The sequence below is a fragment of the Sprattus sprattus genome (genome assembly GCF_963457725.1).
Source record: "Sprattus sprattus genome assembly, chromosome: 17".
Classification (NCBI taxonomy): Eukaryota; Metazoa; Chordata; class Actinopteri; order Clupeiformes; family Clupeidae; genus Sprattus; species Sprattus sprattus.
Window position 1 is genome coordinate 15,988,643 of NC_137915.1, and position 18,004 is coordinate 16,006,646.

The 18,004-nt window shown below is 45.2% G+C and overlaps 1 protein-coding gene across 1 annotated transcript in view; it reads right to left on the minus strand.

Annotated features, from left to right (window-relative positions):
- Nucleotides 1–18,004, minus strand: part of rttn (rotatin) — a gene marked incomplete at its 5' end in the record, with an annotated part of 59,124 nt that overhangs the window by 20,799 nt on the left and 20,321 nt on the right. Inside the window, 12 exons of the mRNA XM_080854960.1 lie at nt 656–863; nt 1,270–1,366; nt 3,575–3,666; nt 4,589–4,775; nt 5,884–5,961; nt 6,626–6,784; nt 7,896–8,006; nt 8,998–9,126; nt 11,865–12,090; nt 14,188–14,390; nt 15,382–15,532; nt 17,035–17,274. Coding sequence (XP_080711086.1) covers nt 656–863; nt 1,270–1,366; nt 3,575–3,666; nt 4,589–4,775; nt 5,884–5,961; nt 6,626–6,784; nt 7,896–8,006; nt 8,998–9,126; nt 11,865–12,090; nt 14,188–14,390; nt 15,382–15,532; nt 17,035–17,274 — 1,881 coding nt within the window. The remainder of the gene's footprint in view (nt 1–655; nt 864–1,269; nt 1,367–3,574; nt 3,667–4,588; nt 4,776–5,883; nt 5,962–6,625; nt 6,785–7,895; nt 8,007–8,997; nt 9,127–11,864; nt 12,091–14,187; nt 14,391–15,381; nt 15,533–17,034; nt 17,275–18,004) is intronic.

The window sequence follows — 18,004 nt, forward strand, 5'->3', positions numbered from 1 at the left end:
AAATCACATATTCATTGTCAGGATTTCCATCACCGTGGCATTGCTGGGGTATTCCTATGTGTTATAGGGTGCTTTACACAGTTGTCAAGTTGCTAAGGCTGAGTTTCTCATAAAAAGATAGCTTTTTGTGCTATCTACTTCAGCTCCCAGTACTAAAACTGAAACTAAATCTGTGCTGTGTGTGTGTGGAACTTTAATCTTGGAACACAATCTGCAGGATGTGGTTGTGTTGATTTACATCCCTGCATAGCGCTAAAGGTCCACACTGTGCTTTCTGTCATGCTCCTTTGTTGCATGAGTCCAAATGTAACTGCAAACAATGCGTCACGTGTCGAAAGTACTGAGGATACGGTATGAACTTCATTCTCCACATACTCCTGCTTTCAGGAATACAGGAAGTGTTCTGTATGCTAATAACAAGGATACTAAACGTAATGCAACAAGTTTTAACACTACAGGCAGCATTTGCTTCTAGGATCCTCAACCGATTCTCTTGCTTGTTATGGAGTGAGATAGCGGAGCGGTGAGTGTGTGTTTGTTTGTGTGTGCATGTGTGTGCGCTAGTACCTGGCGATGGCTTGTAGCACATGATGGAGTGTGTATGTGTGTGGGGGTGTGTGTGTGGGTGTGTGGGTGTGTGAGAGTGTGTGTGTACCTGGCCATCGCTGGCAGCACGTGATGGAGTGTAAGGGCGGTGAGAGTGAACTCCGGCAGCACGGCCAGCAGGTTGGTGAGGACGCCGCAGAGGGCCGACACCAGCGGCGGGGTGACGACAGCACCACACACACTCTGCTCCACACACACCTCGCTGGCACGGGAATCCTGGGAAATCGCGGCGTCGCTTGTTTCTGCGTCACTCTGACCTGCGACAAAGACAGCTGGGTCAAATATGTAATCATGATTAGATCTGAGACACCTAGAAAAAACAAACTAAAAAGTTATTATTTGCCAAGTTATCATTTTTTATCCTGTCAAAGTAATAAAGATGACTTATGCTGAGTATGGAATCTTGTTGAATGTTAAATGTTGTATCTATGCTGACTGTGCTGACAGGAAACCCTCTCTCCAGCAGCACGTCTACTGCCTGGAGTCCTTAGCTTTGCCCCTGCTAGCATCACATCACACTCCACCAACTTCAGCACAGCAGCTATATTCATTAAATATATAATAAATATAAAAGACACAGGTATTTTAAGATCCATGTGTCGTCGCGATCCCCGCCTCCCCCCCCCCCCCCCTCCCCCTTCCAGACGCCCCCCTTTCCGGTACCTTGTGCGGTGAGTCTGTTGACAGGCGAGTCTTGGGCTGGGGCCAGCAAGGATGACAGCGCTGGGGTGTGCACTCTGCTCGACCCACCTGGCTGGATCTAATGGGGGTGGGAGGCAGCAGGCAGGATTCAGTGACAGCCCTGTTTCTTCCTTACTTTCACAGCATATTTATAGTGATGGGCTATTCTCAGCCCTGCCGCAGCACACACTGCAGTTCTTTAGGCGTGTAAGCAGGCAGACGCAGCGTATAGGTATATCGATGGATATACACACCACAAACGCGTTTCCACTAGGATTACAGTCTGAAAAGTGTCAATTGGGAAGAACTTCGTCAGCGTGCTATGAAGATTGATGAACCAATCCCTTTCAATACAATTACTTCCAATAAAGGCTGTCCAGACCAAACTGAAATGTGCAGTTTGTGAACCCCACCCTAATAACAGTTGGTTTGTTCAAATTAAAAACAAAAGAACATAAATTGTGAAGCCACTCATACAAAGGAATAGCCTGACGATGTCATACTCATAATTCTAGTCAGAATATGAGTCTGAGACCGGACCACTGGGCTGTGATTATGGGGCGTGTTTCAACGAACCAGGAAAGAAAATTCCTCTTCGCTGAATTGGATACCTAGAACCAATCAGAGCAACGTAGTATTATTACCATCTGATAGATTAAACTTTTACCTGATCCCGTAGGAAGGACGGCAAAAACATCTTTTCAATCGACAAATGCCTTGATCGCGTTTCCTCTTTCAAAATGAATGCGCTGTCAACATCTGTTGAGATATGCCTGCTCACGTTACTTAATTAGCACTCAAGGCTAGAAGCTACCATTAGTTTCAATGTTTTTTTTGTCTACGCTGTTAGCATAACCTTTCAATAATGGTCTAGAGTGCATAAGTTAAGACCTACAATCCTAGGCATTGGTGTTGCGTATACACAACTAACCGAGTCAATGTAGACATAAAAAAAGTCGTGTAGATACCTTAAATCATATCAAATATGTCCCACTAAGCTCCCGAGACGGCGCCATCTTTGTTCGATGTATACCGGTATTCTATCTATGTCTGTCCATCAACGCATAAAGCCCGCCCTTACAATTTGAATGGTCAGATCCCTTTTCGGGCCCGTTTAAACCCTCCCAACTAGCTCGACTCCAGACTGAATCTCCCAGACCAAACATTTTGTGGGCGGAGTTCAGGCTGGTATCCAGGCTAACAAAGGAAGCAAATCTCACAGAATACTCAACATCACAGAACACTCAGGCCAAGTCCATCTATGAGACATGTATGGACAAAAACAGAGGAAGTCCATCCCTGGGACATTCAGTCGTGGCCAAAAGTTTTGAGAACAAATATACATTTTCACAAAGTTTGCTGCTTCAGTGTCTTTAGATATTTTTGTCAGATGATACTTTGGAAGACTGAAGTATAATTACAAGCATTTAATAACTGTCCTCCGAGAGCAACTTCTCCCAACCATCCAGGAACAGTCTGGTGATAAACACTGCCTTTTCCAGCATGATGGAGCACCTTGCCATAAGGCAAAAGTGATAACTAAGTGGCTCGGGGAACAAAACATCGATATTTTGGGTCCATGGGCAGGAAACTCCCCAGACCTTAATCCCATTAAGAACTTGTGGTCAATCCTCAAGAGGCGGGTGGACAAACAAAAACGCACAAATTCTGACAAACTCCAAGCATTGATTATGCAAGAATGGGCTGCCATCAGTCAGGATGTGGGCCAGAAGTTTAATGACAGCATGCCAGGGCGGATTGCAGAGGTCTTGAAAAAGAAGGGTCAACATTGCAAATATCGACTTTTTTCATCCACTTCATGTAATTGTCAATAAAAGCCTTTGACACTTATTAAAAACTTGTAATTATACTTCAGTCTTCAATAGTAACATCTGACAAAAACATCAAAAGACACTGAAGCAGCAAACTTTGTGAAAATGTATATTTGTGTCATTCTCAAAACTTTTGTCCACGACTGTACATGGACAAACAACACCTTAAGAAGAACATAGAAAAGCACAAGGAACCTGAAGAAAGAGTATAGAGAAAAATAGGCCATTCAAAAGCACTCTGCAATGACCTGTTCCATGTTCAGAAAAGTAACTCTGCTTGAGTCAGGGTTGAGTATGTGTTTAAACACTGTGAACGCATGTATGTCTGTGTGTGTGTGTGTGTGTGTGTGTGTGTGTGTGTGTTTGTGTGTATGTATGTATGTGTGCGTGTGTGTGTATGTGTGCACGCGTGTGAGTGTGCATGTGCGTATGTGTGTGTGTGTTTGCGTTCTCACCAGTGTGCTGGATGTGGAGAGGGACCCTGAGGCTTGGCTTTGGCTTCGCTGAGCAGATGGGCTTCTCCAGTGCAGCAGAGAGTCACTCAGATCTGCCACAAATCAACAGCAAATAAACAACAAATAAACAAACAAACAAACAACCTGAACCGCTAACACGTCTGCCGTCAAAGTGAACTCAAGTTGACGTGTGTGTGCGCTACCTGCAGGGATGCTGGGCAGATGACAAACCACATTCATACGGGGACAAGAGTGGGGGAGTTCTGATTGAGCGGTGACTAGCTGACAGCGACTACAGTCAGAAAAGCATGAGTGTGATAACTAGCTCTGCTCATTACCTGTCAGACTTCGACTCCAGGCTGACAACTTACTCCTGCTAAAAAGAAATGTTCAATGTCGCTATAATGACTGGAGCCCAATTTAATAATAATTAAACTTCAAATGGGAACCCAGTTAATAAAATTCTGTGAACGTCTGGGAATGGAAGAACGTTAGAGATTTCCATTCTGAAATATCCAAAGTCCTGTCTGCAGCTCATGTCAGACTTTTTTTATGGTTTTGAATCTGTGCAAGAGGCAGTTAAAGCTGACATTGTGTAACCTGTGTTTTGAGACGCACAGTCCTGCACTGAAATCAAACCCATTTGCTTTGCCATGGGAGGTGGTCGTGCTAGCACGGAGGCTAAAACCTATGGATGCTAACGTCTGTTACTAGCACATCTCTTAAGGCTTATAGCTTACATCAGACTTCATTATAGAAGGATCTGTGCTTGAAGTGACTTGAGGCGTCATTTGCATTGTGAGACACACAGTCCAGCAATGGACTCTACCCTACACCCTCAGATGTGAGAGGTGGGTGTACTAGACAGGAGGCTAAACCCGATGGGCGCTAGCACCCATCACTGACTCCTCTCAGTAGTGAGGTTTACAGTAGACTTCATTATGGAAGGACCTGTGCATGTGGAGGCTACAGCTGACATGCGGCACGTCCTAGCTGGAGTGTGTGCGTGCGTACCTTCCATGGCCTCCTCGTGGTGACTGGGTGCGCGGGGGAAGTCGAGGTCGAAGGCGTGGCGGCCGCGGTAGCAGTCCTGTGCCATGTGTGTGGCGTGCTGGAAGAACTGGCAGTGGTAGAGAAGGGCCTGCAGCGCGGGCAGACCCACTAGAGACACACCTGACGCCTCGTCGTGCACACACGGGTGCTGGGACACAACACAGGCAGGAGGACAGCAACATTACAGAGAGAATAAAATATAAGCGAACCAAACTCATAAAAGAGGGTTATTAAGTGTTTACTAGGCACACTAGCATATCATTAACATGCCTGTATGTAATTTTATAATTCATTATTAACTAATAAATATAGGTTCAATAACCTAGAAGAAATTATAACAGAGTTATATACTGCAAATTTGACTTGTAAACTGTGATTTATAAAAATGCACACGACAAATTCACATTTACAAAGACCAAGTAACGCGACCTATTATCCCGCGGGCCACCAAAAAATCCGCTTAACAAATATGTTTTTATCAATATAAATATGGTTTAATGAATCAACCTTACATATTTCAGAAGTGACAGGTGTGTAGAACATGCACGAAGTCTTGTTTGACTCTCAGCAGGAACATTTCTTAACGTATTTTCCGATTTGTTTTGTACAGTCGCGAAATGGCAACAAAGTTGGCGACGACCTATTATCCCGCATTGATGTAAAATGCCGTTGGGAATCAAGCTCAACAAGAAAAAGAATTTACACCGAACGTCGCGAAATCAAAATTCTACTATTTGTATCAGGCTGGTTTGTACACGCAGTATTACAACACTATCTTATACACTTCAATACGCTGTATATGTGCCATTTTTGCTACAAAGCTAATTGAAATACCCTTTTTGGGCAGGGACTTAAGTTTTCCGAAATCTGCGATCCTGGATGACACCGAAATCAATATTAAGTAACGTGTACCAGCGCTTGCGGGATAATAGGTCGTGCGGGATAATAGGTCGGGCTACGATACAGTACCAAGAGTATATACAGTGAATTATAAATAGTGCCACTGAGAACAGGACCAGCACAGAGCCCAGCATGTTGATCTGGACACAGCTTAATCCTACCCCCTGGCTCAGGAGTTTTTTTTTTTCTTCCTGGAAGTACTGCCTGGGGGAGAGGACTTATGAATTTTTCAACTCTGAGCAAGCACCTCTGGTAAATAATGCACCAAGAGCAAGAGATCTGTGGCATCCATTTTCATCCCATTCATCAAACATTCCCTTTTAGGACAGGCGCCCCCCAGTGCACATGTCCAGTACCTGCCAGATGCAGCCTTTGACCTCCTCTGTGTTGGCGGGCATCGGCATGACCAGAAGGTTCTGCAGGATAAACGCAGCCTGAGGAGAGCAGAACAAAGAAAAGCAGGAGGAGGAGGAGGAGGGAAAAGGCTAAAGTCAGCAACACTGCCATCTGGCTGAGACTTGAAGACAGTACATGCAGTGCTGAATAAAACCAGCACAGAATACCACCTGAGACCCCTTTGTGTGTGTGTGTGTGTGTGTGTGTGTGTGTGTGTGTGTGTGTGTGTGTGTGTGTGTGTGTGTACTGTTCAGATACTGCAGTGTGTGCTTTTTGCTTTAGTTTAAAAATGAACTCAAATCAATACCCTCATCTGCACATGCACCTTCCAATGCCAGGATTGTTCCATAATAGGTCTCATACTAATCAGGCTGAACCACACAGACTGGACCTGATGATGATGTATAGTGATGTCATGGTAATGGCTTTCAGGGAGCACCTTTGACAATCTGTACTACAACTGTTATAGGCACAAGAGAGCAAAGTTGAGAGTTGATGTATAAAAGGCCCTGTAGATTGGAGAGTGTTGTGGGTTCATAGTGTGTGTGCATGTCTCTGTGTGTGAATCTGTATGATGTGTGTGTGTGTGTGTGTGTGTGTGTGTGTGTGTGTGTGTGTGTGTGTGTGTGTGTGTGTGTGTGTTGTTCTGGAGATGTGTTGTTCTGGAGTGTGTTTTTGTGTGTGTGACAGGAGGGCTCCCACCTCCCTGCGGACCATGCTGCTCTCACTGGGCTCAAGCAGGATGTTGAGCAGAGTCCCCCACAGACCCCCGGAGATGTTCTGGCAGCTAGACACCAGCGCTAGGCAACCGGTCTCCAATGACGACAGTGCTGAGCCCACTCCGAGACTGGCAAAGCGCACCTGGGATTGTGGAGGAGATGAGAAAAGGTGGGGAGAGTTAGAAGAAGAAAAAAAGAGAGAGGATGGGATGACAGGGGGAAGAAGAAGAGAGAAAAGAAGAGGGGAGGCGATAGAAGGAATAACGGCCTTCGAGGCGTCCCGTTATACGAACTTAATGGACCAGAACTTCCTCCACAACACGAGGCAGAATGAAGTTTTCCTCCTCCAAGTCCATTCATTTAGCATAACGAGACACCTTGAAAGCCGCTATACAACTGGTTGTCACACATGTACTTAGGGATGTAGGCCTAGCATTGGGTTCTGGTTAAAAAGAAGGCAACCTGTTTCGTAGCACAAGGGTTACGTCATGTAGTTTGCTTGGTTACAATTCCACTGTTGCTCGGCCTGAATTCTTTGTCTTTCTAGCGCTCCATGTTTTTCATGTCACCTGTATTACAGACTCACAGACATCTGTCTGCTGCCACCTGTATTACAGACGCACAGACAGCAGGACAACTTTGAACATACACATGAAACTTCTTTTCACCATTACTTGCATTTTGCCATTACCTGAAAAGAATCATCATCAAAACTACATGAGAGGTTCGATATAGATCTGTACGACTAAAGATTCTACAAATGACACACACATTCATGGTAATTATAATGTGGAAGTCAGCAGATAGCCTAACTATAATGTGAAAGTCTGTTGATCGCCTTACTATAATGTGGAAGTCAGCAGATAGCCTAACTATAATGTGAAAGTCTGTTGATAGCCTTACTATAATGTGAAAGTTTGCAGAAATATTAGCCAAGTGAACTCTCCCGTATAAATTGGACAAAAAAAAAACTTTTTAAAACAAATTATAATTAAGAACAACATCTCCCAGGTGTTCTAATCAGTGTTTGACTCCTTTAATGACTTTGTGGCTTTAAATGGCACCTTGTCTTTAAGTTTGCCTTCATCAAACGGAGGCGTTTGAACAGCGACCCGCGCAGAGCTTGGAAGCAGATGTAGCTGCGCATTAATATGAGACTGTGACTGACATCATTACTGCAGCATGAGTGTGAAGACCTGTTCTGACAGCAAACTGCCATGGATGTAGTAGTAGTGTGTGTGTGTGATGCTGACCTCAGGGTCTCGGTCCAACCACAGTGGGATGAGCCAGGTGAGCCCCAGGCGTGTTTCAGTCTGTTCCTCTCCCCTCTGCTCCTGAGACAGAGACCAGTGGGACATCCAGTCCTGACACACACACACACACACACACACACACACACACACACACACACACACACACACACACACACACACACACACACACACACACACACACACACACACACCATTAATATGCAAATCAGCCCCCCACCCCAAACACACACACACACATCATAGTCATTACACACACATACGCTCATCTCATACACACACACAAACATTAATACATACATCACACTCAAGATAATAACATAAACACAGTGACATATACACCCACACGAACTACAAAATATACATGCATGTCACACAGACACACAGACACACAGACACACAGACACACAGACACACAGACACACACACACACACACACACACACACACACTATAACAGCCAGCTGATCTTCCACCTCATTTATCTCCCTTGAGGGAGGCTTCCACTTCCACACGTGTCCGACCAGCATGTTAGATTATGGAGATGACAGGTTAGCACACAGCCAACACGGGAAAACTAACACACTTCCACTGACACAGCACGCCCACACACACACCAGCTACACGCCCACACACACACACCAGCTCCATGCCCACACACACTGATGCAAGGGCTGGCTAGTTAATACCTTGGTCTTCCTATGTCTGTGTGTGTGTGTGTGTGTGTGTGTGTATGAGAGAAAGTGTGTAAGTGCATTTGTTTTTTGTCACCATTACTCAGATGGGTGATTTATAAAATGGTTTAATTTATGAAATAGATATAAATCAAACACACTTCAAGTTAAATCAATATATACAACTGTGCTGAATGAAAATGATCAAAACAAAGAATTTCACAAGAATACTAAAAACGTTTTTGTGAAGAATGCATAGCTTATTACCCTCTCCCTCTCACGTGTACAAACACACACACACACACACACACACACACACACACACACACACACACACACACACACACACACACACACACACACACACACACACACACACACACACACACACACACACACACACACACACACCTTATCTCTACTTTGGGCAATCATCTCGTGGGCGAGGTGCAGCAGACAGATGATTGCATTCTTGGTCACGCCTTTACCCATGAAGGACATGGAGTTGCCCCCCCACTCCACATAGAACGAGGAGATGACCTGTGGGCATAGAGAGGGAAGAAGAGGAGGAGGAAGAGGAGGGAAAGAGGGACAGAACGAGAGGGAGGGGTAAAATGGGGGAGAGAGGGATGGATAGAGAAACAAAAAAAGAAGAGAGGAGGAATGGGTAGAGGGGACAAGGGAGGAAGGAGAGATAGAAGGAGAAATGTAGGGATAACAAAATGGAGAGAGGGATATAGAGTGGACAAGAGGAAGAGGAGAATGAGAGGGGAGAGATGGATAGAGGGATAGAGGGAACAAGAGAGGAAGGAGAGATTAAGAGGAGAGGGATGGGTAGAGGGACAGAGAGGGAAAAAGAGGGGAAGGAGAGAATGAGAAGAGAGGGACGGATAAAGGGACAGAGAGGGGACAAGAGAGGAAGGAGAGAATGAGAGAAGAGAGATGAATAGAGGGAGAGAGGAGTAAATAGAGGGAGAGAGGAGTAAAGAGAAGGAGAGAGGGTGGCCATTAGCAGTCAGAGCATACAGAGTCGGCCCCTTCGTGTGGGCCGTGGTTAATACGAGTCATTAAGAGAGGCTTTACGGCCCAGGAGGAACAGCTGGGTTCCTCTGGAGCTCAGAGACCAAACACACACACACACACACACACACACACACACACACACACACACACACAGAAAGAGAGAGAGAGAGACGGAGAGAAAGAAAGACAGAGGGAGAGAGGGAGCAAGCACACCAACAGCCCTGAGTGGTGGGGTTGAGGGACTCAAGGGTGTGTGTGTGTGTGTGTGTGTGTGTGTGTGTCACAGAATCTACAGTACTGTGCAAAAGTTTTAGGCAGGTGTGAAAAAATGCTATGAACTAAGAATGCTTTGAAAAATGTAAACATAAAATGTTTATTTTTGTATCCATTTACATGGTAAGACTGAGCACAGCAACAAGACACAACATAGTTATACTGCATCAGCAGGGTCTCTCCCAGACAAAGATTTCAAAGCAGACAGGGGTTTCAAAATGTGCAGTTCAAGCTCTTTTGAAGAAGACGTTGAGGATCGTAGACACAGTGGTCAGCCAAGGAAACTTAATGCAGCTGATGAAAAACCCATCAAGCTTATTTACCTTCGAAATCGGAAGATTTCAAGCAGTGGCATCAGCTCAGAACTGGCAGAAACCAGTGGTACCCAGGTACAGACATTTACTGTCCGGGGAAGTCTGGCCAGAAGTGGTCTTCATGGAAGAGTTGCAGCCAAAAAGCTCTACCCCGACAAGGAAACAAGGCCAAGTGACTGAACTAAGCACGAAAACATAGAAACTGGGGTGCAGAAACATGGCAGAAGGTGCTCTGGACTGATGAGTCAAAATTAGAAATATTTGGCTGTAGAAGAAGACAGTTTGTTTGCCGAAGGGCTGGAGAGAGGTACAATAATGAGTGTCTGCAGGCAACAGTGAAGCATGGTAGAGGTTCCTTTCCAGTTTGGGGCTGCATTTCTGCAAGTGGAGTTGGAAATTTGGTCAGGATGAATGGAGTCTTCAATGCTGAGATACAGGCAGATACTAATCCATCATGCAATACCATCAGGGAGGCGTATGATTGGCACCAAATGTATTCTGCAGCAGGAACATAACCCCAAACATACAGCCAATGTCATTAACAACTATCTTCAGCTTAAAGAAGAACAGAAAGTCCTGCAAGTGATGGTATGACCCCCACAGAGCCCTGATCTCTACATCATCGAGTCTGTCTGGGTTTACATGAAGAGACAGAAGAATTTTAGGAAGCCTACATCCACAGAAGATCTGTGGTTAGTTCTCCAAGATGTTTGGAACAATTTACCAGCCGAGTTCCTTCAAAAACTGTGCGCAAGTGTATCTGGAAAATTGATGCTATTTTGAAGGCAAAGGGTGGTCACACCAAATTTTGATTTAATTTAGAATTTTCTTCTGTTCCTTCACTGCATTTTGTTAATTTATGAAGAATTGATGAAAATAAACTGTTAACACTTCCATTTTTGAAAGCATTCTTAGTTTACAGCATTTTTTCACACCTGCCTAAAACTTTTGCACAGTACTGTATGTCCAACCCTGGCTCAAATGAGTGTACACTGCAGCCAGTCAGGGAAATAAAGCGCAGAGGTTCAAGCTCCTAAGAGTGTGTGTGTGCTTGGATGCATGTGTCTGTATGTGCGTGTGCGTGTGCGTGTGCGTGTGCGTGTGCGTGTGCGTGTGCGTGTGCGGGTGCGGGTGCGTGTGCGTATGTGTGCTTGCGTGCGTGCTTGTGTGCGTGCTTGTGTGTGTGTGTGTGTGTGTGTGTGTTCATTTCCATGGTAGCTGATGTACTTGAGACAGAGTGCATGTTATGTGTCCAACGCTGGCTACAGTGAGTGTGTACACCAGCTAGGCAGGGCTGTGTGTGTATGAATACCTAAAGTAATCTATCCTTGAGACAGAGGATGCATGTGTTCAGGATTGGCTTCACTGAGTGTGTGCTCTGGCCGGGAAGGGAAGGGAAGTGTGTGTGTGTGTGTACCTCCAGTAACCCGCAGAGATATTTAAGGTAGAGAGTGTGTGTGTGTCCAGCTCTGGCTGCGGTGAGTGTGTGCTCTAGCCAGGCAGCGTGATGTGTGTGTGTGTGTGTGTGTGTGTGTGTACCTTGAGTAGTCCACTGAGGTATTTAAAGCAGAATGTGTGTGTGTGTGTGTCTGGCTTCTGGCTGCGGTGAGTGTGTGCTCCTGCCCAGCAGGGTTGTGTGTGTGTGTGTGTGTGTGAAGGTGTGTGTACCTCCAGTAATCCGCTGAGGTATTTCAGGCAGAGAGTGTGTGTGTCCAGCTCTGGCAGGGGTGAGTGTGTGCTCCAGCCAGGCAGGGCGGTGAGGTGCTTCATGGTGCTGAGGGTGCGCTCCAGAGACGGCAGGCCGTAGAAGCGAGGAGCCTCAGACACACGCACACACTGCAGCAGGCGCTCCGCCAGCACCGACTCCAACACACCCGCCAATGTCACACACACACTAAGAGAGAGAGAGGAGTAGAGAGAGAGAGAGAGAGAGAGAGAGAGAAAGTGAGAAGGAGAGATGCATGGAGAGAGAGATAGAGAGGGAGAGAGGGAAAGATGGAGAGATAGAGAGATGAATGGAGAGATGGAGAGGGAGAGAGAGAGAGATGGATGGAGAGAGCGAGATGGAGAGGGAAAGGGACAGAGGGAAAGATGGAGAGAGAGAGAGAGAGAGAATGGGTAGGAAGGTTAATAAGGCTTAACAAAATGTCAACATTTAAGGCTACCGCCATGTCAAGCCCCTGGATACGAGGAGCCATCTTGTCAGTACTTTGGCATATCCAGACATTCATGGTGTCTATAAATGTAGCACATTTAGCACTCATGCAGCCCCATACTATCACTCTCCCACCTCCATGTTTCACAGGACTATACATTCACTGTGGTAGTCCTGGCCAGGTTCATGCCAAACATGCAAGACCCCATCTCCAGAAGCTTGGCAGAAGAGGAATATTCCAGCATGATAACAATCCAAATCACACTGGCAAAATCACACAAGAGTTTCTAAAGACGAGAAAAGTGAAAACTACTAAACTAAGGGGTAAAAAACATGAATAAATGACAGGCAGAAGAAGAAATAGTTGAGAGACAGACCAAAACAGACAGAAGGAAAAGAGAAAGGAAAGAACGAGTGAGGCAAGGTTTAGTCCTCGGTCCCACTCATTAGAGGATCCCTCCGGATGCTCTTTCTTCCACAGGACATTGGGTATTCCTTCCTTCACCATCTGTGTTTTTCATTTGCTCTGCTCTCCGGTGCCCTGAGGGTGTCATTTTTTAATACCCGATTAATGTTTCTATTCCCCGATTCAACTAGATATCCATTTCTGTGCCGGGCCAGGGATTCATTAATTCAGCGGCGGGGCCTTTGAGGTAAGGAAAGAGCAGTCTTCCAGAAACAAAACGCTTTTTACTTTGCAGAATATATCGGACCTGTCAGACTAAACGCTTCTGTGGCTTTCATATCGGAAAATGTCAATGTTTTAAATTGTTTTCTTTTTTGCCCCCATAACGTACGACTGGAGGTGTGCGTTCTGATGTGTGGGGGATCCGCGGGTCTGAAACTTTAATTCAGCTCCAGAGGCAGAGGTAAATAATGAGTTAACAATATCCTTTCCTCAACGAATAATAATACCACAACCGCCAAATTAAAGATATTAATGCTTTCAGGGCCTACAGTTATTTAGACAGAGCCTAAATGGAGCTTTAATTGGATTGTGATTAAACCAACATGGTCACCATTTGTCTCTGAAGAGTCTGGGTGCTTTGCTTTGTGGGCAGGAAACGGGCAGTGCGTCCAGAGAACAGATAACATGGCAGAGGTGAACGCCTGCTTGGGTTTGTGTTTGTGGGGGAATAGATGAGGGAGGTGCGCATTCTTGGGTTCATGCATCTTGTCGACTGCGGAAATTCCTGAGCTGCTTTCCCTGAGCGGCCACATCGTGGGTGTCGGTTCATCCCTTTCCGCAGTCGGAGAAAACCAGTAGAGAAGAAGCGCACGATCAACCAACTGAACACCCACAAGTCATGCCTCCCTCCCTGCCTTTAACACACTCTGCATACAAATACACCTCACTGCTGGGATGTAAAAAAAAAATAGAGTAAGTGAAAGTGTGTGTCTGTGAGAAAAAGTGACAGAGGGAGAGAGAGAGAGAGAGAAAAGAGTGAAAGACCAATAGAAAGAGAGCTAGACAGCAGGAAAAAGAGATACACAGAGGGAGAGAAAGAATGAGAAGAGAGAGAGAGAGAGAGAGAGAGAGAGAGAGAGAGAGAGAGAGAGAGAGAGAGAGCAAGAGGGACAGAAAAAGCAAGAGCTATAGCACAAGGGTTGAGAAGAAGGGAGAAAAAACTTCTCCCAAATGAGCTCTTCTCTCCTGCCTCTAACTCTACGTGACTCAGCCAGGGCCATGGCTCTATATATATATAGATGGGGGATTGTGGGAGAAGCGAACCCAGGTGTGTGTGTGTGTGTGTGTGTGTGTGTGTGTGTGTGTGTGTGTGTGTGTGTGTGCTCAGACAGCAGCAGATGTGGCGGCGTATGCGCTGTGCGGGTTACCTGTCACAGGTGTGCTGCAGGCACTGCATGAGGGTGGTGAGGAGGCATGTCAGCTCCCTCTGGAGACGCTGGGACACCAGGGCCCGCGCCTCCTCATCGCTCTCCCCCTCGGCCCCCCGTGCGTGTGTGAGGGGGTGCGGGGGTGTCTGTGTGTGTGCCACAGACTCAGATTGCAGGAGAAGGTTCAACAAGGTGCTGGGCTCCTGCAAGAAATGACAGTATTGACAACACACACAGTCACATACCATGCATAAACATAAACACATACACACACACACACACACACACACACACACCGAGACATTGGCGAACAAGTGCCCAGACACACACAAAGGCAGACAAGACATATATAGCTTTAATGATATGAACTGTCAATCATATCTCTCGTAAAGGAGACAGCACCACAACAGCCAGCAATCTCTCTTGTCCTGGCCTCTTAAGGAGACAGCTGTTTCCACAGGGTTACATGCAGCAGTGTATATGTAGCTACATAAACAAGCATGTAAGTGTCTGTTTCTCTCACTCACACACCCACACAAACACACCCGCACACACACATAGGCACCAGCAGATGTTTAAGCAACACTTGAGAAATTACAGGGAAAATATAATCCCTGCCAGGCATCTCCATCACCACTGTGCCTTCGCCTGCTTCTGCACGTGTGTTAGTGGTGCTCCACACACTAATGAGGGAAGGAGATACTCATTACACCCCACCAGGAGAGAGAGTGAGAGGGAAAGAAAGAGAGAGAGAGAGAGAGAGAGAGAGAGAGAGAGACAGAGACAGAGAGACAGACAGTCACAACAAACCTCATAGGAAAATGAAAACGGTGTAGTGACAATACACCCCCTAAATAACTAAATGAAAGGGTTAAAAACGAAACTGAACTGACCTAAAATAACGTTAACCTATCCTTTTCTTTTCTGCTGCAATGGGCCGTTAATGCGCTTGCACGGCTCAGCAGCGTGATTTATTCACCCTGTGCATTAAATAAACACACTCTGCTGCACGGGAGAGGGGGATATAAAAACTCAAACCCAATTACAGCCGCAGACTGGGCCTCTTTATTGTTTTAAGATGGTGGGGAGTGCCCAGAGTAATCAAAACGCACACCGGGCTCATCTCGTCTCGTTGGGAAGCGCGGCAGCGTCTGGGAGAAGAGGGGGGTGGGGGGGTAACAGCTGCGGAGTTACCTGCTTGAGGAGGAGCTGGAGGATCCAGCGGAGGTCGGGGTCGTCGGAGTCGGAGGTAGGGCGGTGCTGGCTGAAGAAGGTATTGAGGAAGGCCACAATCTCCACCAGCAGCCTCTCATCCTCAGCACACGCTGGCTGCACCTGCAGAAACCTGGGGGACAGAAATTAGACCCCGCTTTATATTTATACTTTATCTGCCGATAGGGCACCAAAATAAAGTGCTTTTAACACTTTATAGGAAGCAATCTTAGCTACTGTGTAATTAACAATTCATATGAATTAATACAAAATGTAAAATTAATGAGTTGACACAATATGTTGTCACTAGGGTTATGCTTCTTAACTGTACATAATTCAAGTTAATTCAGGGTTGTATTAGAATGTAGTTCTCATTTAACACAAATCAACGTCTTTGTTAGTATAGTTAATATAAAGTGGAACAGTTATTACCCACTTTCTTCTATTCGGATGTTTGCCAGATAGAGCTATGACAAAGTAGATGTTTTATTATATCGTACAGACATCTACCGTAGCAAAATTAACAAATAAATATATTAATTTTATGGTCAGCTCCTCTTTTTTTGAAATACTAATGCTAGTATTAGTATAGTATTGGGTAGGACCAATTCTGCCTTAACCTTCTAGATCAGGGGTCTTCAACGTTTTTCAGGCCAGGGACCCCCAAACTGATGGCGAGATGAGCAGGGACCCCCTACTATATAAATTGCATAAAATATTGTTTATAATATACTGGGCCTAGTGCCAAATAAACATAGCTACCCTGTTATTGTGTCAATGGCACACATCCTCCCACATTAGTGAGATGTATCTTCTTTTCAAATTTCTGGCGCATGGAGTTGTGTTGACAACATAGATGTTATAGTGAGATTGACAGGTCAACAAACCAATCACACCGCTAGCAAGTTGTTAAGATTGTAGGTAGTAGCATGCTAACATTAGCTAGGAGGCTCACACACCTCGCAAATCCTCACTTATTTTTCAGTTACAATTAGCGTTTTTTGACCTTTTACAGTGTCTATTTCTCTTTATAATTTTTTTTTTTTTTAAATCTAAGCAAAAAAATGTCAAACTAACAATGTATACAGGTACAAACAAGGCCAGCTATGGAGTTTGGTCCGCCATCTTTTATTTTTGACCTTCGCGCTCTTTAGACTTGAGCAGAAACGCGATCTGATTGGCTAGTGCCTGTGCATGAAAGGTGCTGTGAGTGAACCGGTGCCCAGCTTGAAAGAGCTCCTGTGGGTAGCTGTGGGTGTCGATTGGACTGAAAGATAACGTCTTCTCGATCAATTTATAAGTTCGCTACAATATGTTGGATTTATGTTAATGTAAATTTAAAGGGAATAAATACAATTCTGATTTGGAAGATATTTAAATTTGTGGGAAAAAAAATTGCTTGATTTTTTTTTTTTTTTTTTTTTTTTAGAAATATTTAAAAAAATTATCTTATCAACCAAAGATTTCGCGACCCCCCTGCAGGACCCCCTGTTGAAGATCCCTGTTCTAGATTGTATAGAGGGTTAAAGCCCATTGTAACACCTTTGAATAGAAATCAGCAGAACATTTTCCTTAACCTAGCATTAGCCCACAATCCTAGCATTTACTCTGAGAACTTCCCCAGGAGTCCCTCACCTCTCCAGGGCTTGGTGCCAGCTGATGCCCCTGAGCAGGGTCCTACTGCCTTGGGCTCCCTGCTTGAGGGCTAGCCGATCAGTGAGCAGGTACAGCCTCATCCGGGCCAGAGCAAGCCTCACATGACCGTGAGAGCCAGCGGTCAGCACGGCCTGGACACAGTCCTGCAGCCCCGGCTTGATATGGCTGACCCTCAGGAGAACGCCCTGGGTTGCCGACATCACCAGGTCACAATGGAACCTTCGGGAAACAAGGAAGATGACGGAAACTTAATGAGAGGGGGCAGCGCAAGGTTTTTTTCTTTCGCAATAGAACCTTAAAGGAAAAGGACAGATAATTATGGAGCAAGAACAGAAGAGACAGATGCAACAATGTTGACCTCTTTCTGTGGAGTTGTTTTTTTTTCAACCATTGAACCTTAAGGGCAAAGGAAAGAAGATGGAGCAACATCTAAAGGGTCAGAGATCAAGATATTGATCTTTTTCTGTGTAGTTTTTGGCCCCCTTCCACCATGGAACAAGAAGGGACAGATCACTATATTGCACTCTTTCTGTGTGGGTTATTTTGAAGATGACAAAATATCATGAAGTGGCAAAGTAAACGACTTCTTTCTGTGTTTTGCTTTCTTTTTTTTATTGTTTGTTTGTTTTGCAGGGTTTTCAAAATAACACATTCATGTCAATTAATTAATTTAAGAAAAATAACATTCCAAAAATGTTTTTAAGCAGATTAAATCACACTCTTTGATACCCCTTTACCATTCTGTCCCTGTGCAGTGCTCAGTGGTGGCCATATTGGATGGATATAGTGGCCAGTCTGTGTTGTGGTAATAGATCGTATTTCTCCCTCTGCATGCTTTTGTTGTTGTGCTAGCATCAAGGTTTGGGCTGTATTAGTACTTTGATATCAGGTCTACAGCCTCAACTTGGAATTATTTATCACCTCGTTTTTCAAATTCAAGATGGAGAAT